Raw genomic sequence first — 25,140 nt, 5'->3', positions numbered from 1 at the left:
CGATGGACTCCTGGCTTCAGCCCATGTTCTACATAGTCACTGGGGCCTTGGACAAGTTGTTACTGACTCTGTCTTTGGGGTACATCGCAGAAAGCTACCAAGGCAGGCCTTTCAGACTCTCAGCTCTAAACTTTGCTGTGCCTTGTTATTTCAGCTATCATGATGTGGGCATCTGAAAGCTGTTGTCATGCTGTGGAAGCCCTGGACTTTATGACTTAATATCTTAAGAACTGGTTGTACACCTGTTTGCCTCTACTCTGCCATGCCATTCCACTGACAATAAAGAGGAAATAACATATAAGCCATTGGTGAGACAAACCTTTATTCTAATCACATGGTTATTTTCAGAGGTTAGTCTTTGAGGAGAAGGTTTGAGAGGACTTGTATCTGAGAAATTGTGAGACTGAGTTCCGCGTTCCAATGCGTTAATGGGGTTGTCTCCCAGCTTCTCACAAGACTCACAGTATAACTTAACATTATATATGAGCTTTGGCCTTTTAATTTATCAACCTCTTAGAGTAAATTCAGCTTTCTTACTACCAATACATGATCAAGCTTCTATATTTGTCTTGAGAATGATGAATAAGGAAAAGACTGTTAATTCATAAGTAAAGACTTTGCGGAAAATTAAACAGTGTTTAATTTTTGAAAACTTCCTCCTCTGTTCAGTTGGTACCAGCTACTGATAGTTACATGTCCTGGGGAAAATTTAAAATTGGGAAGTGCTGGTATCTCACATTACTAATTTCTAAATCATAGTGTGGAGAGGTTCTAAATATAGATAAGTCCCATTTAGGGAAGAGGTCCCCCTTGCTGATGTGTCAAAATATTGCAGATTCTAAACTAAGACCTGATCCTCAAATGTGTTTATTTGTCCTAAAATAACCTGTCCACAAATATAAAACTATTGGTAATAAATTATTATTTTCCCACTGTGGGACTTTCCAATGTGAAAATATGTTCTATGAAAATAAAGTTTAAAAAATGAAAATGCTGGATTAAAAAAAAAGAAACCAGAAGGGCAAACTAATCTCAAGCAAGGAGAAAAAAGGAAATAGATTAGATGAAAACTGAAAATAGAAAACAGAAAAGCAAGAGAGAAAAATCAGTGAAACCAAAGATTGGTTCTTTGATAAGACCAACAAAACTGAAAAAGCTTGAACTAGATTAACCAAGAAAAAAAGAAAGAATAAAAATTGCCAAAATAAGGAGTAAAAAAGAGGATGTCATTACTGACTCTAAAACAAACAAAAAGATTACAAGGGAATACTATGAATAACTGTATGCCAACAAATTAGATAATTTAGATGAAATGGACAAATTCCTAGAAAGACACAAACTACCAAAACTGATCCAAGAAGACATCAACCTATAATAAGAAAAGAAACTTATCTGTAATTTAAAATCTTGGTATAAGAAAAAGCTCAGGCCAGATGTCTTCACTCATGAATTCTATCAAACATAAAAATAAAAGAAATAATATCAATTCTTCACAAACTCTTCTGGAAAATAGAATGGGAGGGAACACTTCCCAACTCATTCTATGTGGCCAGCATTCTCTGATACCAAAGCCAGACATGATGAGAAAACTATGGGATATAGGTACAATCACCCTTAACAAAAAATATTAAGAAACCAAATTCAGGAATAGAGAAAAAGAATTACGGACCACGACCAAATTGGATGTAGATCTGGAATGCAAGGTTGATTTAACATTTGAAAATCAGTTAATACAATGACAAAAGGATAAAAGACAAAAGCCACATGATCATCTAAATAGATGCAGGAAAAGTATTTGACAAAATCCAATACCACTCATGATAAACACTCTCAGTGAACTAGGACTAGAAGGTACCTTCCTTCATCTAAAGAAATGTATCTACAAAAAGCCCACAGCTAGCATCATACTTCATGGTGAAAAACTGTATGCTTTTCCCATGAGATCAAGAACAAGACAAGAATACCCATTCTTGCCACTTCTATTCAGCATTGTTTGGAAGTTCTAGCCAGTCCAACGATGAAAAAAAAGGAAGTCTAGATGGAACAAGAAGATGTAAAACTATCTTCATAGATGGCATGATCCTGTATGTAGAAAATACTGAAGAATCCACACCAAAACCAAAACTAATTAACATGTTCAGCAAGTTGGAGAACGCAAGATTAGAATAACAAAAAACTATTGTACTTCTATATACTAGTAATGAACAATATGAAAATAAAATTAAGAAAATATATTTCTATTTACAATAGCATCGAGAGAATAAAATGCTTAGAAATAAATCTAACAAAAAATGTGCAAGACTTGTATATAAAAAAACTACAAAATGTTGCTGAGAGAAATTATAGAAGATCTAAATAGATATTCTGTGTTCATTGATTGGAGGGCACAATATTGTCAAGATGTCAATTTTTGCCAAATTGATCAATAGATTCAGTGTAATCCTCTCAAATTCCAGGAGGCCTTTTTGCAAAAATTGATAAGCTGATTTAAAAATTTATGTGGAAATATATACAAAGGACCCAGAAGAGCCAAAACAATTTTGAAAAAGAACAAAGTTAAAGGAGTTACACTTTCTGATTTCAAAACTTACTAAAATCCATAATACTCAAGACAGTGTAGCACTAGTGTAAGGAAAGACATATAGATCAATGGAACAGAATTTAGAGAAAAACCTGATTTTGGAAAACATGACAAGGAAAAGGTAGTCTTTTAACAGGGACTACAGGGAAAAGGCAGTCTTTTAACAAATGATACAGCAAGGTGGATATCCACATGAAAAAAGATGAGTTTAGATCCTAATGTCACACCACATTCAAATATTAAATCAAAATGGAGAATACCCCTAAATGTGAGAGCAAAAACTATTCAATTTTTAGGGAAAAAAAGTAAGAGGAAACTTTCATGACCTTTGGTAATTTAGTGGAGAAAGGATAATCTTTTCAAAAAACAGTGCTGCAACATTTGGATATCCATATGCAAAAAGGTGAACTTGGATCCATATTTCACTTCATATACAAAAATTAACTCAAAATATATCATAGATATAGATATAAAATCTAAGAATATAAAACTTATAGAACAAAACATATAAGAAAATCTTTGTGGCCTTTGAAAATCTTTGTGGTTAGGCAAAGATTTCTTAGATACAACATGAAAAGTACAGTCCATGAAAGAACAAATTGATAAGTTGAACTTTATTAAAAACTTATGCTCCTCAAAATACATTGTTAAGAGAATGAGGAGGTAAGCCACAAACTGGTAGAAAATTTGCAAAGCATGCATCTGAAAAATTACTTGTATTTACAATATATAAAGAACTCTCCAAACTAAATAAGAAAACAACCCAATGAAAATTTGGCAAGATTTGACATACACCTCACTAAAGAAGATTGATCAATCTATATCTCTCTATCTATCATCTATCTATCTGTTGATCAATCTACATCTATTTGTTGATCGAGTGATTTATCTTCCTATGGCAAGTAAGGATATGAAAAGATGCTCAACATCATTATTCAGTGAGGAAATGCAAATTAAAACTGCAATGAGATATCTACTAGATATCTTTTAGAATGGCTAAAATTTAAAAGATTGACCGTATCAAGTGTTGGTGACAGTGTAGATGAACTGGAAGTCTCATATGCTGCTGGTTAAAAAGTTAAACATACACCTCCCATATGATCCGGCCATTCTACTCCTAGGTGTTTCGCTTAAAGGAATACACACACCATACAAAGACCTATACACAAATGATCATATATCTTTGTTTGTAAAAGCCACAAGTTAGAAACAACCCAAATGTCCATCGACTGCTGAATGGATAAAAAAAACAGTAATGTATTCATAGAATGGAATACTACTCAGTAATAAAAGGGAATGAACTACTGATATATGCAATAACAGGCATGAATGTAAAAAATAATTATACGGACTGGAAGCAGCAAGAGAGAGTAAATACTATTTAATTCTATTTTTATGAAATTCTAGAAAATGAAAAGTAATCTGTAGTGATACAAAGGAGACCAGTGGTTCCTTGGAGAAAGGAATGAAGGGGAGGGAGATTACAAAGGGGTGGGAAGAAACTACTGGGGGTGATGGGTATATTCACTGTCTTGATTGTGGTGATAATTTCCCATTTGTATATATGTCAAAACTTGTCAAATTGTACACCTAAGTATGTGTGGTTTATTGTACATCAATTATACCTCAAAATTATTTTAAAATTAAGCTTGTATTTTGTATATCCTTTTGCTGTTTTACTTATTTTTCTATTAATTCCTTTATGTTTTATTAGTCCATGATGAAATGAAAATTTTAAAAATTTATCTCTCAGCACATAGAGCTTGAGACCACTATTCTAAGGATTTGCATTGTTGGAAAGAAGGTCACTTTAAGAAGATTAATAGATTTTGGTAAATTAAGAGTGTGTGTTGAAATGTCTTAAATACTCATTAAAATAAGAGAAAAGTAGTATGTAGCTTCAAAACTAACATAGGGCTAAGATGGAATGGGAAAAAAAAGCACCCAATCCAAAGGAAGGCAAGAAAGAAGAGAAAAAAAATTACAGATCACAAATAGCACAAAAGAAGGTAGATATAAGGGCACTGGTGTCAGTGATGACATTAAATGTAATAGAGTAAATGGTCTAATCAAAAGATTAAAGTGTTAGATGATATTGAAAATTATATGTTTACAAAGTACAAATAGCACACATAAGATCTAGAAAATTTGCAAGTAAAAGAATGGAAGAAGTTATATTGTGCAACCACTAACCAAAAAAAAAAAAAGCTGATATAGCTATACTAATATTAGGGGGGAAATTTTCAAATTTTTTTTTAAATAAAATTGATCAATTCATAAAGATGAAAGGATAATGTTACCAGCAAGAGATACAATTAGAAATTTGTATGCTCCCATTATGAGACTTCAAAATAGTAAAATAGCTTATTTTTTAAAAAGAAGGGCAAAAATGGATAAAACTGCAAGGAGAAATAGAAAAATCCACAATCAGTGGGAGGTATTAAAACAACTCTCTATCAAATTAATAGAACAAGAAGAAAACTAAGTCAAGATACAAAAGATCTGAATAATAAATTAACCAATTTGACATCACAGACATATATAGAATACTGTATTCAACAATTGCCAGTTGTGGGACTTCCCTGGTGGTCCAGTGGGTAAGACTCTGCATTCCCAATGCAGAGGGCCCGGGTTCGATCCCTGGTCAGGGAACTAGATCCCACACGCATGCCACAACTAAGAAGTCCGAGTGCCACAACTAAGAAGGCTGCATGCCGCAACTAAGAGCCTGCATGCCGCAATGAAGATCCCATGTGCCGCAACCAAAATAAATAAATAAATAAAAATTGCTAGTTGCATATTCTTTCAAGCACATGTGCAATAAAAACAAAAAACATAAAGAACTGACCACATCATGGGCCATGAAGTGAGCCTCAACCAATTCCAAAGAGTTGAAATATTCCCCAAAATGTTTTCTGACCACAGTAAAATAAGCTAGAAATCTATAACAATCCATAACCAGAATACCCCCTAATGTTTGGAAATTAAGCAACATGCTTAATAACCCTTAGATAAAAGAGGAAGTCACAATGGAAGCTAGAAACTAGTTGGAATGAAATGACAAAAAATGTATGAAATATCAAAATTTGTGGGGTGCAGCTACAGCTGTATAGATGGAAATTTATAGCCATAAATGCATAGAGTTTTAGAAAAGAAAGGTGGAAAATCAGTGATCTAAGTGTTCACCTAAAGACACTAGAAGAATCTTATTTGAACCAGGGCATTTGTTGCTTTGGTGCCCCGTGGGGCACTCACACACTGTCTTTGTGTAACTTTTATGTGTATTTGAGGTTAGTCCCTGAGGGATCCCCCAAAGATGAAGCAACAACAGTGTGGGGTCATGAGGTTCGGGGGGAACTGGCTACACGGCCTCTAAATGGGAGTGTACTCTGTTCCCCTGGGCTAAGAATTCACAGTGGAGTATAAACCCCTGGGTATGACCATGGCATGGCTGCTCTCTGCATGCAAATCAGGGACTCACACGGTGCCCAGAGGAGGGAGTGGTGGCCAAATCCTCAGTAACAACATCATTTGGCTCCTCCTAACCATTTATCAACATTCTTCAGGAAGCATAGATTGGGCCTTCCTTACCACTTCCTCTACAACCCAGGGCCTGTTTTCTAAAATAACTTTGCTGGGTTATCCAGTTATGAGTTACCTTTGCCAATATTTAGTCTCAGCCAGTTTCTGCTCACCCAAGGCTCTTACTCTCCCCTGCTAACACACACATTCACACATACCCATTCCGAATTCCTCTTCCCCGTTATAAATAACTAATTGTACTATAAAAACAGAGTCAAGGGGCTTCCCTGGTGGCGCAGTGGTTAAGAGTCCGCCTGCCAATGCAGGGGACATGGGTTCGAACCCTGATCCGGGAAGATCCCACATGCTGCGGGGCAACTAAGCCCGTGCGCCACAACTGCTGAGCCTGTGCTCTAGAGCTTGAGAGCCGCAACTACTGAGCCCACGTGCCGCAACTACTGAGCCCGTGCACCTAGAGCCCGTGCTCCGCCACAAGAGAAGCCACCGCAATGAGAAGCCCGCGCACCGCAACAAAGAGTAGCCCCCGCTCGCCACAACTAGAGAAAGCCCTCGCACAACAACGAAGACGGAACGCCGCCAAAGATAAATAAATAAATATTTTTTAAAAAAGGAGTCAAAACAAATTACAGCAAAGAACAAGGAGAAACACTGTGTATTCCTAAGCCACGTATAACCCCTGTACAAACTGATAAGATTTCTGAATGTTCCCTCTCCCCCGCACTGTGTACACATTGCCTGATTCCTACTTGGTCAGGGTAGCAGAAGAAATCACCTCTTCCGCCCTTCAACCTCCCTCCTCCCCAGTACCTGCTAATATCAAAGAGGGCTAGAGAGCATGCACCTGTCTTCAAAAGTAGAATACTGATTGTAAGTAGGGTTACCAAATGTAGCAAATAAAATTACAAGATTCTCGGTTAAATGTGAGTTTCAGAGAAACAAAAAATAACTTTTAGTACAAGTATGTCCCATTTTCATACTCAAAAGTTATTCGCTGTTTTTCTGAATTTAAAATTTACCTCAACATCTAGTATTTTTTTCTGGAAACCCTAATTATAGGAGAGAAGGGGTTGCAATCAGGGAGAAGGAGGTGTCTCCTCCTTGAACTAAGGTTGACTTGGGAGCCTTTGGCTAAGTCGTGTTGCCTGGAGAACTGACTCCATGGGGAGCTGGAAGAGAGGTCGGTCCTTCTGGGCGCCTCTCACCCCTCATGGGATCCTGACTTGTGCAGCCTTGGCTCACTGCCTACTGGTGTCCCTCCATATCTCTTGGCTTTGCGAGGAAAGCATATCCTTCTGTCTGCCCAAGTTTAGGCTGGGAATGGGGGACAAGTGTAGTCAAGGTAACAAACAAACACAGGCATGATGTGCAAAAACACAGACATTTTAACTTTAATAAGTTATAAAACCAAGGAGCCAAATTTTACTATACAGAAAAACAAATGTACTGATTGCTGTCATCAGTAAGATAAAATGTTGTGATGTGAGTTCAGCACCAAAATGACCCATGTGGCAGCTGCCTGTCAGACAGGAGTACAGAGTCGTAATGCTTCATCTGATAAAGACTTTGCTATTGAGCACCATTTATAACATACTCGAGACAAACAAACAAACAACTTTAAAGTACACATGAAAGGCTTATACGTGAAATTCCATGGGTTTTCCAAAAGGAGTAGATCAGAGAGCCAGGTCCCAAAACTCCAGCACTAGTCTTTCCACGAACATGAAGTGACTCTCGGGCCCCTCAGATGACTTTGCAGAGCAGCGGACAAAGAGGACCTCTGAGTCTCAACCTGGTGTTGGGAAACCTTGGCTCAAAGACATCCTCTGCCTTCCCTAGGCTGCAGGAGCCTCTCAGCCAGCTCTGGAAGCTCCGGACTGTTGCTAAGCCAGCTCTCCACCTGTCTCAATCTCAGTGGAAATTTGCAGTGTCTCAGAGCGGGTGAACACTGCCTTCATAGACAGAGAGACTTCTGAGGACCATCTAGTCTAGAGAACTCTGTGGATATATGGCCCAAGGCACTGAGTATGGCATACGGGGCCATGGCCACCTGGCCTACAGTTCCCAGAGGGCATCTTTCTTCCTGCAGCAGAAGAGAGACCCTCCTGGGTGTGTCCCACCTGGGGCCCCTCCTGGAAGTCTTCCAGCCCCCAAGAAACACAGCCCTGCTCTGCTGTGATCTGAGAAGGGAGTGTTCCCGTTCTGTGGCCCCCAAGCTGGGTAAACTGAGTAATACTCTGGCTAGGGTTAGTCCGGAGCTTCCTCGACATTCTAGGACGGACCCAAGCAAGCACTGCCCAGTCCTTCAGCCCGTGAGTAGCACCAGCTGCCATGGCTTCAACCAACGAGGGAAAGCCATGGATACATTTCCTAATGATAAAGAGACAAGGGTGCAGAAGTGCTTCACACTACATCTTGTTAAAGAAGTGATACTATGAGAGAATTCTGAAAGATTTCCTCCAGTTTGGTTCTTAGGAGCCAGCAAGCTCCTTGGAGACCCCGGGACATGTATGAGCAAGTGTGGAACATGGTGGCAGAGGGGAGAGAGGTAGGCTGTGCTGGGGAGATGGGGAGGCTAGTTTTCAACCATTTGGAAGGTTAAGCATCATCCCAGATGTCCCATCACTGTTTCTTACCCCCTTACTCTGTCCCTTAGACCACATGCAGAGGTTCACACACACACACATGCACAGGTTCTGATAAAGGTTTTTAGCACCTATCCTGAGCCTCCGTATTCTCATCCACAGAATGGGGAATGAAATAAGAAAGAGTTCTCTAAGATCTATGACTGGTGAGAATACAAAGACTTTAGAACTTTCCTGGACATGAAAAGCTTAAGAATTACATGTCAGGCTAGGCCTAGCTAAGGAGCTAATGTACTTGGGTCTTGTAATTTTGGGAAGTTTAAGCTGCATGTTCACACACACAGAAAAGTGAGCCTTGCCCACTCACTGGATTTTCCAGCAGAGCACATGCCTCCCTCATCCTTCCAGTGCACCTGGGGAAGGGGAGAGCCTCTCTGGGGAGCCCTGGGTCTGAGGCCAGTCTGGCCAGAGGTGAAAAGCAAGGCCAGGGTTAGGGAAGAAGAGAGAGACCTGGGAGAGCCTGGGAGAGCCGGCTGGCCACCACACTCACCCTCATCACCTGCCCCACCACGTCGAAGACTGGAGTTCACAGCCTCCACTTCACCACACTCATCACCACACGTGAGTGTGGTGGTCACTTAGTAAACAAATCATCGTTTCTCCCAAGAGTCCCATGGGGCTTGTGTCTTGGTCTGCAGATTGGTAGGAAATGTCCTGCGTCTCCAGCAGGGTTGTCACAAGGAAAAGAAGATCCCCAAACACTTGCTCAGAAACTTGGGGCAAACGTTTTCTCTCTCCGAGTTATCCCTCCTGCCTTCCCTCATCGATGGGGGTTGTAGAACCTCTATATTCCTCTTCACCCCCCCAAACTCAACCCCAGTACAGGACATATATATATATATATATATATATATATATATTTTTTTTTTTTACATTATTCTCCCTCTTTATTTTCCCAAAACCTTTTGGAATCAGGAATCTGACTTCATCTCCACAACACAGGAGTTGCCATCCCATGGAATATCTCTATAAGCAAGAAAAAAAAAATTCTATTGATGCTATCTTTCCATTTTATTAGAACTTTCCGAGCATCTCTTTCTTCCTCATCTCATCAATGAGCTCTTGGATTCTTTGGTTCCTGGTCTTTTCGTATGGGCTCGGTCGTCGAGGGATTAGGTTGGGTTGCTGGACTTCATCCTCCAGGCCATGGATTTTGTAGGGCACATCCACAGCATTGGTTTCCTGATGGTCCTCGGTGGCACCGGTGCTGGAAGTATTGAGAGGCACCTCCAGGGGTGTGCCTGGCGGAGGCTGCACCTCCATGACTAGAGTGGGCACTGGGAGGGTGGGCATGAGCTCTTCAATGTCATTGTGCTTCCCAGAGGGTGGTTCTGCCCTGTCGTCCACATTGGTGAGGTTGTCTTGCAGGTTACAGGATTTGCAGCACAGCTTATTGTAGCCTGGGATGGAGCAATAGCGAGACAAGACTTCCATCCTACAGAACATTGACTTGTCACCTTGGCAGCGGCCTTCTGAAAGAGAAAAGTGGGACACATAACCAAAGGACAGATAAGGGGGACCTTGTTCCCCCACAGGAAGCAGTTTTCTGGAGGAGGCATTTGAAAGAGCCCAGAGACAGCACAGAGGCAAGCGAGCTCACACAGAAAGCCTGTGTGGTTTTGATATCGGGCAGCCCTTGGGCAGGGTGGATCCGGGGACCCCGCCCTCGAGTGCTGCCACACAAGCTGTGAGCAATGCTCCCCTCCTCCAAGCAGGCCCTGACTGAGTGCAAATTTTTCAATATCTCTCAAAGTTTGAGACAGAAATGAGGCCTGTCTATTCTCAGGGAGTGATTCCAAGCTCATCTTAAAGAATGGGACTTTGTCAGATCTTCACATTTGATATCCCAGTGGTAACCCCAATGACATTCTTTGGCATAGTCTGACTCTACAGTAATCTTTAAGCAGTAACTATAACAAAATTAAACCTAAAAGAACCAATTCCTAACACCCAAAAGAGCGAATCCCAGAGCCTTGGCTGTGGCCTCACCATACTCCTCCACATTTTGTTCCCATCCTCACCCAAACTCTCCAGATGATCTTTGTTTCTGAAAAGGGACTAAAGAGAAATTAAAAATCATGCAGACTTATCTGGGATTTCTTCCACTTGCCTCAACTTACTTGAGAGCCTTATGTCCCGCCACTGCTCCACCCACCACGTGGCCCTGCCACATTGAGCTTCGGGCCATTTTCCAAAGTGCTCCAGAACTTGATGCCTTCACATAGACTAATCCTTCCCAGCACATCCTCCCCTTTCTTTCCCACCCAAGATCTGGTCATCCACGGTCTGTCTTGTACGCAGAGCCCTGACTCTCTGCAGAGGCCACTGTTGTCTCTCTCTTTCCCTCTTTCCTCATGGCTGTCTTCCCCCTGGCCTGGCTCCAACCCTGGCTGCAGCTGTATTAATATGACCCATCCAACTCCTCTTGTTCTCACTCTCCGTCTTCTTCCTGAATTTCTACCCCCTTCCCTTTCCCTTAACACCTAATTCCACACACAACACAAAAATTGAGATGATTTACAAAAATGCATTCAACATAAAAGAATAAGTCATTTAACAGGGGATATTTGATCCATTATAAATTCCTGATCACTGACCTCAATGAGCCCAACCCTCCAACTGTGTTCCCTGCTCAGTCACTCTCTATTCTTCATAATGGGTATTTCAAACTTTTCCCACATAAACCTCTGCTGTGCCCTCCTTTCCCCTCAGTCTCCCAGGTGACCTCATCTCCTACTGAAAGGAAGGAAAGAGGGGCGATGAGAAGGAAGGAGGGAGGGAAGGGGCAGCCACTGATGGGGACCATATCAGACAGGGTTACTCTGTGCACTAACACAGGGCACGTCCTACATCTGCTTGTGAAGCTATGCTAGCTCACTGAAATTTCCCACAATAACAGACAGGCAGGCCCCCTCCCATTCAGGGCCTGTGGTTCTGACATCTGCCCTCTGCATGGCCATTGCTCCAGCTTATAATTTTCCCTTACAGGCTGGCAACCCACTTAGTTGGACCCCAATCTCAAACTCCCGGAGCTTCAAACACTTGGATACAACAGCCTACTAGATACCCCTCAACTCCTGTGGTCCCAAAAGTGGATTCCACATGTCCGGCCCAAGCCCATGGCATTCACTGGCGCCACCCATCTCAGAGAATGGCCCTTCATGCGCACAAGCCAGACCCCGGGCATCCCCTGTCGGTCATCTCCAGGTCTGTCAGTATTTCCCCTGATGCTCTCAGATGTGTCCACGCTCCCCCCTCTCCTGCCTCCACAGGGCCAAGCTACCTTGCCTCTTGGCTGCAACATGGTAAGAGCTTCCTTTCTGCCTGCCTGTCTCCATTCTTCCTCCTTCTTATCTAGCTATCCTGCTGCAAGCAGAATGATGTTCTTCAGCCGGAGATGTGACCATGTCACCATCCAGACTGAAGCCCTTGTATTGCTCCTCCATTGTTTTCAGGGCGAGGACCCATCCCTTTCACCTCTCCAGTCTCATTCAGGCCTTGATTGCCTTGCTCTTCAGTGTGCTCTCTGTGGCCACAGGGCCTTTGCACATACTGTGCCTCCCCTCTTCCTCTTACCCCCGAGGCTCAGCTGAAACACATCTTCCTCAGGCAAGCAACCCTTGACCTCCCTTGGAGGTTAAATCCCCCAGTATGTGGTCTTATGGTGCCATGGGTCTCCCTTTCCCAGCATTCCATCCCAGCTACCAAGTCCACATTTAGTTGTCGGATAAGGTAACTAGTGCCTGACTTTTTCATTATCCTGAAAGCTCCAAAGGGCAGAGCCCCGAGCTGTATCTGGATGCCCCTTTATACCAGAGCCTAGAACAGTGAATGGAAAAATGGATAAATGTGAAAAAGACCAATGTGAATAACTGAGCAAGTCCAAAACAAGGAAATCATGGATTTTAGAATGGCAATGCTACAGGGAAGAAGAATACACAGAGGCACGTATCATCAGAGAGGGACCCAACCTGGACTCTGAGCTTCTAAGTGGCCAAAATAAGGAGGAAACATGACTAGGTGCAGGACCCAGAGTATGAAGAGGTAAGGACAGATAGGCTGTTTAGGAAAAGCCCTGGTCTTCCTAATCTTGAGATGGAGAAATAGGCCCACATGTGGAAGGGAAAGGCAGATGGCCTTGTGCTGAGGATCGATTCCAGAAACCAGACTAAAAGATGCTGAGATGTGGCTTTCAGGGTTTTAAAACCTTGGATAAAATTTTACACAGATATCCAATATCTGAGACAGATGAAACGAGAAGAGTCCTGTTTGAAGCTGGGTGGAGCATGCTCAGAGCCCCTTCTCCCTTCTTCCCTCCCGGTCCCTCTCCCCTCCCTGGCAGTCACTGAGGTAAGCGTGTGGAAACCACCACGACAGCCCTCAAGGAGACACAAGGGGGCTTTGGTAATACTAGGTGCAGCATCTCCCCCAGGTTTTGGCCGTCAGCTGGGGCGGGGAGGCCAGAGGCATAGACCTCAACAAGGATGCAGCCAGGCCTAGCCGTGCTGCTGGGACTGGGGTCACCCCTGCCACACAGACACCCTCTCCTGTCACCTGTGCCTCTTCCTTCACACAAATAACAAGCATCTCCCTCACTTGTCTTTCACTAGGCTGGGATCCAAGAAGCGGGTGTCACATCAGTCTAGGGTAAGGGTCTGCCAACCACTCTTGTGGGCCAAGTCGGTCCCTCCACCTGGTTTTGTAATAAAAGTTTTCTTGGAGCAGCCCTGTTGGTGGCCTGCCCGCAGCTCTAAGCAAGGTGCCCTCAGCAGGGATTTCTCCTGACCTGTCTGGGCAAGGAGACTTAGTGGACGCAGTTCGTCAGACACAGTTGTCTTGGTCTCCTGTCTCTTGAGCTGGGAGTCTTTCAATGATCAGAACTCTGGGCAGGCTGACCCCAGCCACAGGTACTGTGACCCCCACCAAAAGGCTGGCACCTGGAACCCGGCCCTGTGCCCTGATGCCCATCTTCATGGCGCTGGGTGGTCGTCCTTTCTCATGACCTCTCTCCTCCCCGGAATGGGACCCGTTCATGGGAAAGGGAGGGAGAGATGCCCCCTGGCAGGACATGGCCCAGGCCCCAGATTAGGAGGTCCCTGGTTGGACCCTGACCTGCTGTGTGGTCCTCGTCAGCAAGGGGAGTGGACACACAGGCCCTGTAGGCCTCGAGAGACAAGGCAGGCACAGCTGAGCACACCCGTGTGCGAATGTCGCAGGCCAGGCGCTCAGACCTTTGGCTGCCTTGCCCTTCTCCCAACCCAGACTCTCCTAAGGCTAGCCCAGCCCCTACCCGGGCCAGACAGACCTGTTCCCTCCCTGAACAGGTAGCACCAGGCTGAGAGCTGTGCCAGGAGCCAGGGCAGTGGCCTGATGGTGGCTCAGGGCACGGTGACCTGGACACTGTCTCAGCCACTAACCCCATATTCCCACTCCACGGGCTGGGATCCCAAAGATGGGGAGAAGCTCACATGGGGCCCTTTTCCCAACTGTGAGAACTTATCCACAAGAAGACAGCCAAGGTGTTCCTGCAAGGTGCTTGTTTAGCACCAAGGATTCAAAACTCAGAATGCCGGTGGGGTGTCTGCACGGGCTGCTGTCACGTTTTGAAAAATGCCTGAGGAGGGGGCACATGCCTCAGTGGGGGAGGGGCCCTCCGTATCTACGTTGGGCAGGGTAAGGGGGGACAGGAAAGTCACTGGAATCAGAAACCAAGGAAGTAATGGACCAGAACGGCACCTGCAGCCCTGCAGCGCCGTCGGTCACAGAGATGAAGAGAAGGAGGCAGCAGCGTGCCAGACCCAAGCACCCAGTTTCACCGAACTTTTATTGAGTTTATTTGTGGGATGCATGACAGGAAGTCTTTCCACTGTTAGTAAGAGTAAAAGGTCATTTTCACAGTCACTTTGGCACACACTAACGTTGTCTCATAAAAAAACCAGAAAAGCAACGACAATGGAACCTATATAATACGTCACTGAATACATACAAAACACTAATAAAATATCCCTGATAAACCAAAGTGCATATAGACAGAGAGCACGATGCTCAGGACCGTATTGCACCTTCCCAGAGTCACTCATGTCACTCGCATCGCCTAAGTCAAAGTTGGAAGTTAACAGTCATGAGAATTAGTATGTGTTACACCGAGTATTTACATAACAGTAACTAGTGCCAGGGGAGGGCTGGGCGCTGTCCAGCGGGGATGCTATGAACAGGGGACGGGGCTGGGGCGAGTGGGGGGGTGACCGGCGGGAGTGCTACGCTGGTCACGCCCAGGGCCAGGCCAGTCGCCCTCTGGTGTAAGGCAGCGCCGGCAGCAGAGTGCCCGGGGCTCCAACAACAGTCAGCGCCGAAGGGCCGCTCGGGCCACGGAGCGGGTCTCCTTTCCGCAGAGGTGAGCCCGTGCCTGGGGCCCTGTACAGACTGGACTGGGAAGCCTTACCCTTGACCGAAGGTGGATGAGCGGGCCGCCTCCCTCTAGATTGCACTGCCTGCCTCCTGCCTGGGTTGCTAGCAGCCAATTCTGTTACCTTTCAACTTTAAGGCATCTTCTACATAGTTTTTATCTAAGCAAAAAAGCGATAAAAATTGAGGTAATTCTGTAGTTGTTCGCACGGATAGGTGGCCGCATCCACGTGAGACAGCCTTTCACGCTCACTCTCTCGCGCCCGTGCACGGGGTCGTGTGTGCGCGATGAGAAAGGCCATTGGAGCGAATGGACAGAGAATGGAAGTGGTGGTGTGTCCTGATGTCCCACTGCGGGGACACGTCCCCTGCCTCCTCTGCTTGACCTGAACCCCCAAGGGGACAGGGTACGGGGGCCAAGGGTTGTGTGAGCTGGACACAAAGGCCACGGGAAGCAGGCCACGGTCACACGAGTCAGGAGGACACACAGCACAGGGTCAGCAGCGGCAGCAACAGCAGAGGTGGCCAGGGAGCCGCCGACACACTGCCGGAAACGGGCCGGGCGCACAGGATGGCGACGCAAAACTGCACACCCGCGAGACCCCTCTGGCCTCGCCTCGCTGGTAGGCGGCGTTTGAAAGGGGATGGGCGGGCTCTGCCTCGATTTCCGACCCGCAGCTCCAGCCTGGAGGGATGTGGCCCCGCAAGGCGGTCACCAAGTGGTCACATTCAAACTTTGGCCTCGGGCCCCTCCAGCACCGCGACAGATCTTTGCCCCTTTAAAAGCCATCACCACGAGGTCCTGGCACCCCCACAAGAGGCCGGTGCCCTGGGCCGTGCCACTGCGAGACTGGCCCTCCCGGCCAGGCGGCTCCAAAGGGGACAGCCGAGCACAGTGGCCCAGAGAAAACAGATTCAACCAAGAGAGCGCTCAGGAAGAGTCAGGGCAGTTTTCCATAGAAAGAGAGGAGGGGAGCCCACGGCAAGCTCCACAAGGCGCAGGGCATGCACTGGAGGGCAGAGACAGAGTTATAAACGGGCCGGTTACTTGACGAGGTCTTCTGGACTGGTGAGTTGGGGTCCGGTCGGGACAGCCATTGAACTACGTAGCTCTTCTTGGAGGGATCAGAGATGTTTCCTAGAGGGAAAAGAAAGGAGTCTTGGCTGCTGGGGCACCAGGTCTGGGCACCCAGCCCACCCACCCCAGGCAGAAGGGCTCCCTGGATTCTGGCATCCCAGGGACGGGGTGACAGGAGGGCCCCAACTCCCCAGTGTGGCCTGCAAGGCCTCCCTAGGCACAGATGGGCCCCAAGCACCCTGTCCAGGCCCAGTCCTGCCTCTCCCACACCAAGCATCCGGGTGTCAGCTATGCAGAGTAGCTTTAGCTACTATCCCCACACGCAGGCCCTACCAGCGCCTCCTTATCTCTGTACTGTCCTCCAAGTCCCCACCGTGCCCTGCTCCGGGCTGAGCAGTGCCCTGACTGCTGGCTCTGGAAGTGCTGGGAACAAGTGAATCCTGGCTCTACCCCCTCCTCAGCGGGGGGAGGCACACCTGACCCCCCGAGCTCCCTGCTCCGCAGAAGGGACTCATGACTGGATCTACGTCTTCAACTGCTGTGGGGACCGAAAGAGCTGACGCGTGTCCAGCACTTGGCCAGGCATCTACACGCAGCCAGCGTTCTGGTTGCTCTCCTTGCAGGGCGGCAGGCACCCCCTACTCATACAGGCACCCCCTACTCGCATGGGCGTGGGCTGAGCCCCGACGTGCAGTCACTGTGAATCCGGTTTCTGTCTCCCAGACCAAAAGGGAGTGCCAGGAAGGCAGGGATGGGCTGAGTCCACGCCATCCTTCACTAGGGCCTGGCCTGGAGATGAGCACGGCAAATGCCAGTTCCTTCCATTTCCTGCCAGAGAAAGGTCCCAGCCCAGGCCTGGGCGGGCTTAGCCTCTCCTTCAAGTTCACAGATGCTGAGTTCGACCAGTTGTGGGAAGAGCCGTATTTGCCGGGACCAGCCCCCCTCCCCTGGGCTTGCTGCATGCAGAAGGCTTACGGGGACAGGGGCCAAGCCTGCAGACCCTGGCCGTCTCGGGCCGCTCCTCCCGGCAGACCCCGAAGCTGTCGTCCGCGGTTCGGCAGAGCACCGGCCGTTCCTGGGTGCCATTGCCACAGGTTACCGAACACTGCAGGCAGAGGGTCACAGGTCAGGGCCCGCCTCCCACGCTAGGCCGGGTCTGAAAGGGCTCCCCAAGCAGGTGACCCCACAATACGTGGGAGGTGGGGAGGCACGAAGGGTAGAGGGTGAGCTAGAGGCCTGCCCTGCCATGCCCTAGCCCCGGGCAGCTGCCTCGATCTCCTGGGCTCTAGAGTGAGTTAGAGAGAACAAATATGCAGGGCCAGATAGGGCCTGGCACTTCTGACTTCTCAACGAGCACCTCCCTCCTCTGGCTAGAGGAGGCCCAAGGCCCAGAAGAACTGCTATGCACTGGGGGCCAATGGGAAAGCTCTGCCCGGGTCCAGGAGGCTTCGGCAGAGGACCCTCCCTCCCTCTGGACACAAGGTTCTACACCACCAGCACCCTCACTGTCCCCTCCAGTCTCGGGCCCCCTTGGCCTCACCACATTGGGAGGGGCCAGAAGGAGCAGTCATGCTCAGACTCGGGGCCCTGCTCACCACTCAGCCCAGCCCTGCCAAAGGAGGAGTCTCAAGTCTTCGCCTTGTGTGTGACAAAGGGTTGACTCAGCAGACCGGGTTGCTCAAACCTGCCCACTCCCAAGAAAAGCCTATTTTCAGGGCTGGCCCTTGGGCAACTCCTGGAAACCAAGTTCATGGAATGGTCTGTCTGGTAAGAGCGTTTTTCGGTGCCTGAGGCCTTGGATCAGGCCGCACCAATTTGTTCGGTTGGTTTACACCAACAAGATGATTTATGGTGAGCATCTGCTTTCCCTCTGGGGTCTGAGGCTTCAGTAACGGATGTCAGTCATGCAGGCACCCAATGCCTATGTGACTGATCCCCAGTGAAAATCCTGGGCACCTAGATGTTTGTACCTGGTTTCCTCCAGAATTCACTGAAACACTTTTCCCCTTTGCTGATTCTACGCTGTGTGCTTTCATTGTAATAAAACATAACCATGCCTAGAGCAACTTCTGAGCAAATCTTTGAGCCCAAGGCTGGTCCTGGAGACTCCTGACCCACCAGGCCCCGGGGGCTGGATGTCAGTGCTCCCATCAGCTCAGTCCTGCCCCCGGAACGGCTCCTCCAGCCCGAGACTATCCTTTCCAGCCCAAGTCTAAGCCCTCCCCTGCCCGTGTTTCCTCCTGCAAGTCTGACCGGCCTTCTAGCCACACCTCTGGCCCCCAGAGACAAAAGCCCAGGCTTCCCTTTGTTTCCTGGAGCCCAGGCTGTCCCCAGTCTCCTGGGGGTCCTGTCCCCAGGAGCAAGGGAGCCTCTACCCTGCAGAGTAAAGATACACATTCCACTGAGTTTCCCATAGCCATGTGGAACCACGGGTGCCCTGAGACCTACGGGACGTGGCCCAGGGCAAGAACTGCATCCAGACCCAGGTGGAACTCCCTGGCCACTTCAGTCCCACCCAAGCTTGGTTTGGGGGCTGAGGACACAGGGCCGGGGCACTGCTTACCTGGGACCAGGGTCCGGCCCGCCACCGACCGGGACAGAGCTCACGGTTGCAGGCCCGGCGGCCCTCAGGTCGGGCGTCATTGCAGTGCTTGGTGTGCACGGAGCGGGTGGTGTTGTTGTGCAGTGGCTGAACGCAGCGCACGGAGCGAACCTGCATGCCCGTCCGCCCACAGCTCTGACTGCATGCCTCCCACTCGCCCGTGACCCACCTGTCAGGGCAGAGCAGCACACGGTCAGCCCCTGGAGAATCAGCGTGGCTGAGGCCCTGGTGGACAGAGGCAAGGCAGCCTGCTCCTCCAGGCGCATCTTTACCTACTGTCAGGAAGGCACCCTGGGGGCTAGCTGGGCCCCTGCCTGAGGTCCTGCAGACGATGAACCCCAAGCATGCCCACGGCTGGGAGATCCTGGTTGGGGTGTGGCCATGGAGAGCCGGCCTCTGTCCCTTCTTAGGCTCCTGGCTCTGCCCTCTGACCTCAGCTTCTGCTGACATCACCAACCCTTCCGGGCAGCAGCATGGACGCCCTCAGCACCTGTCCCCAAACGGCCCCCACCTGCCTTTTACCCACCATCTTCCCCACTCAGGGTCCTGCAAAAGGAACCTGGGCCCAGAAATGCAGCCCTGTCAAACCCCGGAGCCGGAGGGTCATGGCTGTGGCCATTCCAAGGCCGCAGCCTCTGGAATGACCTGCTTGGAAAACATCTACCACAGGACCAGAAGCAAGCCCTGCACCCTCGGAGCCTCAGTTTCCCCATCTGAGCATTACCACTTGCTGTCATTTCTAAGATGCCATTATTGTTTCCGTCTAGCAGGTCTGAAGCAGGGGGGCACTGCACAGCCTGCAACATCTTAGACTCCATAGAACGTGGTGAGTGAGAAAGAATCTGTCAAACGTCTCAGGGCACATGAGGCCCAGAGCATCCAGGGAACCAGATCCTGCACCACCCTCCACAGGAGCCCCAGGGCTCTCCCTCCCCTCCTCTAGTGGGGCTGGGGGTCGGGGAGCCCTGGCACTCACACGGGCTGGGAGCACTCCTGCGGGTTGCAAGCCCGGCGAATGGCTTTGGGCTTCGAGAGGGAGTCGCAGAAGCCTCGGTGCACCATCTTGTGGTCCAGCCTCCGGCGGCAGCCATACTTGGTGAACTGGGACCCTGAAGACGAGAGCTCGAGGGGGCTCAGCGGGACAGTATGAGTCCTCCAGCAGGCGTGGAGGGGCGGCTCCTCAGGCCACTTAGCCCCCTTCTCCCCGCCCTGCTAATGGGGTGGGGGGGTCGGGCAGGGACACATCTAGCCTGGTGTCTACCCAGCACCCCAGGCCAAGTGAGGGTGACAGGCCAGGGAGACTAGCCCCCTTCTCTCCTGCCCCTTGGCTGGCTTCCTGGGGCAGGAGGGAAGGTTCTATTTCCTCTCCCATTGTTTAGTCATTTACTCCACCTTGAATTAATGTGCTCTGAGGACCTGGCTAAACATGGAATACAGCCTGCAAGGCTCCTCCAGCCAGTCTAGCGTAGCAGTTCTCAACTGGTGGAGATTTTGCCCCGGGGACATCTGGCAATGTCTGGGACACTTAGTTGTCACAACTGGGGGAGGAGATGCCACCAACATCTAACAGGTAGAGGCTGGGGATGTTGCTCAGCATCCTACAATGCACGGGACTACCCCCCACAACGGAAAATTATAGACCCCAAAACGTCAAGAGTGCCAAGTCTCAAAACCTCAGCCTAGTGGGTTAGACATGAGAGAATATGACTGGGCAGCCTGATCTAGGCTGGGCATCTGGGGGTGTCCCAGGAAACAGAGGATGGAGGTGTGGTGATATAGTAGGAAAGCGGTGGAGGGGGCTCCCCGGGGAGGAGATGGCCTATGCAAAGGCCCTGAGGCAGGAGCACAGCGCGTCCAGGAAAAGCACTTAAGGCCAGTGTGGACAGGGCTGAGTGAGCAAGGGTTGGGGGTGCCAACGGCAGTGGGAGAAGTCAGCAAGTTGCTTGGACCTTGGAGGCCATGAGGAGAATTTTGTTTTTTATCCCAAGAGCAGAAGAAGCTGCTGAAAACTGTGATAACAGAAAGGGGTGTGGTCTGATCTGCCCCTTTCATAGGTCACTCTGAGGGCAAGAGTGGACACACGGGGCCAGTTGGGTAGCGAGGATGGTGCCAGGACTGGGAAGATGGTAACAGCAGATGAGTCCAAGAGATACGCAGGAGGGAGACTCAACAGGATGTGCTGATAAAATCCAGGGGGCCGGGAGGCTCAGTGGAAGGCTGGGGTGCCATCCGCCCAGGCAGGAGCACTGGAAGATGAGCCCTCCATCTGCCTGGGCCCGGCAGTGGGTGCCCCGCCCACTGGGCAAACTCCCTCTGTTGTCTAGGTGTGGGACCCTTCATGGCACCTGAAGGAGGTCTGTCCTGGCCACCTGCTCCTGCAGGCTGAGCTCTCTTCTCCTGCCTTTTATCTCCTCCAGCCCCCTAGAAGCAGTGACTACACTGGGCAGATCAGAACTTCCTGTCTGTCTGTTATGTCCCACCCAACTGTGGACTCTTTGAGGTCTAAGGCCAGTGGGACCTCTCTGCACCCAGCCCTGCCCCAGCGAGGAAAGGCCTTTCTGCATTCAGAAAGGAGGGATTTCTGCAGAGGAGGCCTCTTCATTGGTCTCCAGCATGGCCTGAGCCTTTCCTGTGACCTGCCTCGTGGTGTCATAGTAATCCATCCAAGCCACCCTCACAGCCACCTCCCACCAGGCCAGACCTCCCTCTCACACGATGCAGGTGGGTGCTGGTGTCATCCAAGCCCCGCACATGCCCCCTGGCTGCCCTGCTCTTCCTGCCCACCCTCTGCCACCTCCCTAGTGGGGCCAGGCCCTTGTCACCCAGGCAAAGGTCACTGGCTTGGGTCTAGTGTTCTCATGCCAGGCAGTCAGCAGGGACCATGGGCTTAGGAAGCTCCTCATCCAGGAGACCCCTCCCGCTCGGCCCCGACCTCCTCCGGGGCCCCAACTCTGAGAAGGCCCCTCACCTCCACCACAGGGCTTGGAGCAGGGAGACCACTTCTTCAGGGCCCACTCGTAGCCCACGGAATTGTCCTCCAGGACATTGTTGTCCTCCACATTGAGCGAGTCCTCATGGATCATGTATTTGTAGGTCAGCGAGATGCGGGCGTCCCCCTGCGGGATGACCTGCCCCGGAGACGGACGTGAATGTGTCTGACCACCACCACCCTCCCTCGGCGACCAGGTTAGGAAGGTCAGCCCGAGGAACATGCGCGGCCAAGTCTCGTTATTCACGGTAGTCAGGTTCTAGAAAGTCCCGGCAAACACCGAATCTGCCAGTACTGAACTGCTGCTCGCAGGGGAACATAGCGTCAGGGCCTGCGAACCTCTGGTCGTGACAGTTTCATTAACAGTCAATGCATAAGCTTATTCTATGTGCGTTTCTGTTTAAAGACACCTTAATTAGTACATGCCATCGATTCATTAACACTGAACTCACGGCCAGCACCCGGTTACTTGCGCCTGGACGCAGCTCATCTAACACATGCGTTCTCTCCTTAGGGCAAACCTGCAGCTTCCTGCTCAGAGGAACACCAGACCCATGCGTGGGGCCATTTTAAACAATGAAATCATCCCCCGAAAGCACAAAAATGCGAACAACATGGCAGTAAATAGAGTGTGAAAAAGACGCTTGTTTACAGTAGGAGCTGAAACAAGAAGCAGAGCCTTGCCTGTTTCGGCCTCCTCACGTTTTCTCCTGCTCCACTGCAAGTGCAGGCAGACCTCGCTTTATGGCGCTTTGTTTTACTGCGCTTTGCAGATATTATGTTTTTTTTACAAATTAAACTTTTGTGGCAGCCCGACATCCAGCAAGTCTATTGGCGCCATTTGTCAACAGAATTTGCTCACTTTGTGTCTTTGGGTCACGTTTTGGTAATTCCCACAATATTTCAAACTTTTTCATTATTATTACTTTTATTATGGTGATCTCTGATCAGTGGTCTTTGATGTTATTATTGTAACTGATTTTTTGTTTTGTATTTTTAATCAAGGTATGTACATTGTTTTTTTTTAGAGCCTAAGGCTATCACACACACTGGGAAACCAAAACGTTCATGTGTCTTGCGTTATTGCCATATTCGCTTTACTGCGGTGGTCCGGAACCGATCCTGCAGTATCTCCTGAGGTACGCCTGTATTGATTTTGGGATTAGAAATACTTTCGGTAGGTGAATTTACCAACACAGAAATGGCAGATACTGAAGCCTGACTGTATATGCACTGACAAAGGCAGGGCACCAAAGGCTTTTCTGGAGATGAAAGGTACATGCAGCCGAGGTAAGCAGAGCAGAGCCCAGCGCACGTGAAACACCCCATCCCCACGGCTGCACACTCTGGTGTGGGGCGCTGGATCTGGGTGCCTGAACCCAACCATGGTGTGCTCACCTTAACAGAGGGGCAAAAGTCACCTGAGCCTTACCTGTAGTGTTTTAACTTTTTTTACTGATAAAATATATTATGTATGCAATTAAAATTAATTTTTAAAAAGTGAATTAGGAAATCAAGCCCCCTCTGTACTCCCATCACCAGGAGCAGCCTGTGGTCCTGGACTCAGGAGACCTGGGGTCCAGTCCTGCTCAGGGACAAAGTCTAGTGTGCCCTGGGTCTAGCAGTCCAATTTCCTGAGCCCCACTGGTCACCCCCAGAGAGTGGCTGGGTTTGGATACAGGGGCAGACATGAATAAACATGATGAAAAGTGGTCATGAATGTCACCCAGAGGGGGGGAAACCTAATCGCTTGCAGGGGATTTTGTCTTTAGTCAGCCAGGGATCGATACAGGGCCCAGAGCCCAACTGGTGGCTCCATGTCTGTTCCTTGCTCTGACACCGAGATAGAGACCCTTGGTCCAAAAGCCAGGCCAGAGAGGCCGTTCAGAGCACAGTCCGAAGTACGCAGGGAGGCTCAGGGTTCCCGGGCACCCCTCCATCCCTTCCCTAGCAGCTACTTGCTCCCTGCCTGGGCAGCCAGGAGGCAGTGGGCCTGGCCCCTGCCTCGACTTACCAGGACGGTGATGGTCCCGTGGAGGGGGCCCATGGTCTGCAGCGTCTCCTGGCCATCCTCATCGCGGTACTCCCACTCCACACCCATGGCAATGAAGGATTTGGAGTTGGGATCCACGTCATTCTCTTCATTTAAAATGAACTTGCCTGTCTCCAGGTTCTTGACGGCTGAGAATGGCAGAAGACAGCCAGTGTCACCCAGGGGCAGAACTGCGGGAAGGCCGGCAGGGTATGCTGGTTTGAACAGGTTGGGGGAGTTACAGGGAGCAGAGCCCCTCGTCTCCCAGCTGTCTTCTGCCAGGGGCCCGTCAGTCCCACTGACAGCCCAAATCACCTTCAGAACCTGACTTGCCCTTTGTCTCTCAGCCAAAACTAAGTTTCCCTCTAACCCTGCCCTTCTGCCAGGCCCAGGGCCCTTTCCTGGATCTGCCCCTCAGGCCCTGAAGGAGATGCTACATGGCAAGGGACTCGGCAGGCATCAAGGCCACCTTCTTGCTGTCTACTTGGAACACTCAATGGGCTCTCAGAGCCACTGCCCTCCCTGCCCCAGCCCTCCGGGTGAGGGGCATCTGCTGGACACCAGGGCACAGGGCTGGGTGAGGGCTTCCTTCCCTGGGGTGAGCCTACGTCCCATATGTGTCCCCACCCCGTTGGTAACTGTGGCTCGGCCTGGGTCCCCACCAGTTCCCTACAACCCAAAGAGGCCTGACCTGGCCCGGGGACCACTCAGGCCACTAGGCATCCACAAAGAATGTCTAGGAGCCGAGAATCCACTGGTCAGGAAGCCCCACGCTTCCCACAGTGGAAGGTGTCTGCTGGGGGTCTGCTGGAAGATTTTAGGTGGTGTCACAGACTGGGCACAAAAATCATGGGACCACAGAGTTAGGAAATCATCCCCTTCACAAGTCTCCTAGAATCCCCTGAGAGCCTCAGCGGGCGCCAGGAGGTCCTCAGCTTGTCACTAACCCTCCCTCCTCTTGTGCAGGGAGAGCCCTTGGCAGGAAACAGTGTTTAGATAGAAGTGTCTTTTTTCAGGGATCAACTTTCATATTCGCCTTCTACTTAAGGCAAGTGCCACTGGCTTTGCAATTTGGGATAGCAACATAAAGTCTCCTGTTAAAATAAGGAAGAAATAAAAATTCATATTAAAAAGAGTGGTGTCGGGCTTCCCTGGTGGTGCAGTGGTTGAGAGTCCGCCTGCCGATGCAGGGGACACGGGTTCGAGCCCCGGTCCGGGAAGATCCCACATGCCGCGGAGCAGCTAAGCCCGTGAGCCATGGCCGCTGA

The 25,140-nt window shown here is 49.3% G+C and overlaps 1 protein-coding gene and 1 non-coding gene across 2 annotated transcripts in view; one reads left to right on the top strand and one right to left on the bottom strand.

Annotated features, from left to right (window-relative positions):
* The first annotated feature begins 5,160 nt into the window (after positions 1 to 5,160).
* Positions 5,161 to 5,233, top strand: TRNAG-CCC (transfer RNA glycine (anticodon CCC)). Its single transcript has one exon. It is a non-coding gene; the product is annotated as a tRNA-Gly (tRNA).
* Positions 5,234 to 7,511: 2,278 nt separating this feature from the next.
* The window catches only part of ADAMTS2 (ADAM metallopeptidase with thrombospondin type 1 motif 2), a 241,542-nt gene continuing 223,913 nt past the window's right edge, over positions 7,512 to 25,140 (bottom strand). The window contains exons 16-22 of the mRNA XM_024116347.2: positions 23,855 to 24,021; positions 21,820 to 21,979; positions 19,828 to 19,960; positions 18,813 to 19,020; positions 17,225 to 17,354; positions 16,220 to 16,309; positions 7,512 to 10,238 (exon numbers count right to left, since the gene is read on the bottom strand). Coding sequence (XP_023972115.1) covers positions 9,781 to 10,238; positions 16,220 to 16,309; positions 17,225 to 17,354; positions 18,813 to 19,020; positions 19,828 to 19,960; positions 21,820 to 21,979; positions 23,855 to 24,021 — 1,346 coding nt within the window. The 3' untranslated portion in view covers positions 7,512 to 9,780. The remainder of the gene's footprint in view (positions 10,239 to 16,219; positions 16,310 to 17,224; positions 17,355 to 18,812; positions 19,021 to 19,827; positions 19,961 to 21,819; positions 21,980 to 23,854; positions 24,022 to 25,140) is intronic.

This window comes from Physeter macrocephalus, chromosome 2, assembly GCF_002837175.3.
Source record: "Physeter macrocephalus isolate SW-GA chromosome 2, ASM283717v5, whole genome shotgun sequence".
NCBI classification, from domain to species: Eukaryota; Metazoa; Chordata; class Mammalia; order Artiodactyla; family Physeteridae; genus Physeter; species Physeter macrocephalus.
Note: the sequence above shows the minus strand (reverse complement) of the source record. Positions and strands in the feature narration are given on the sequence as shown.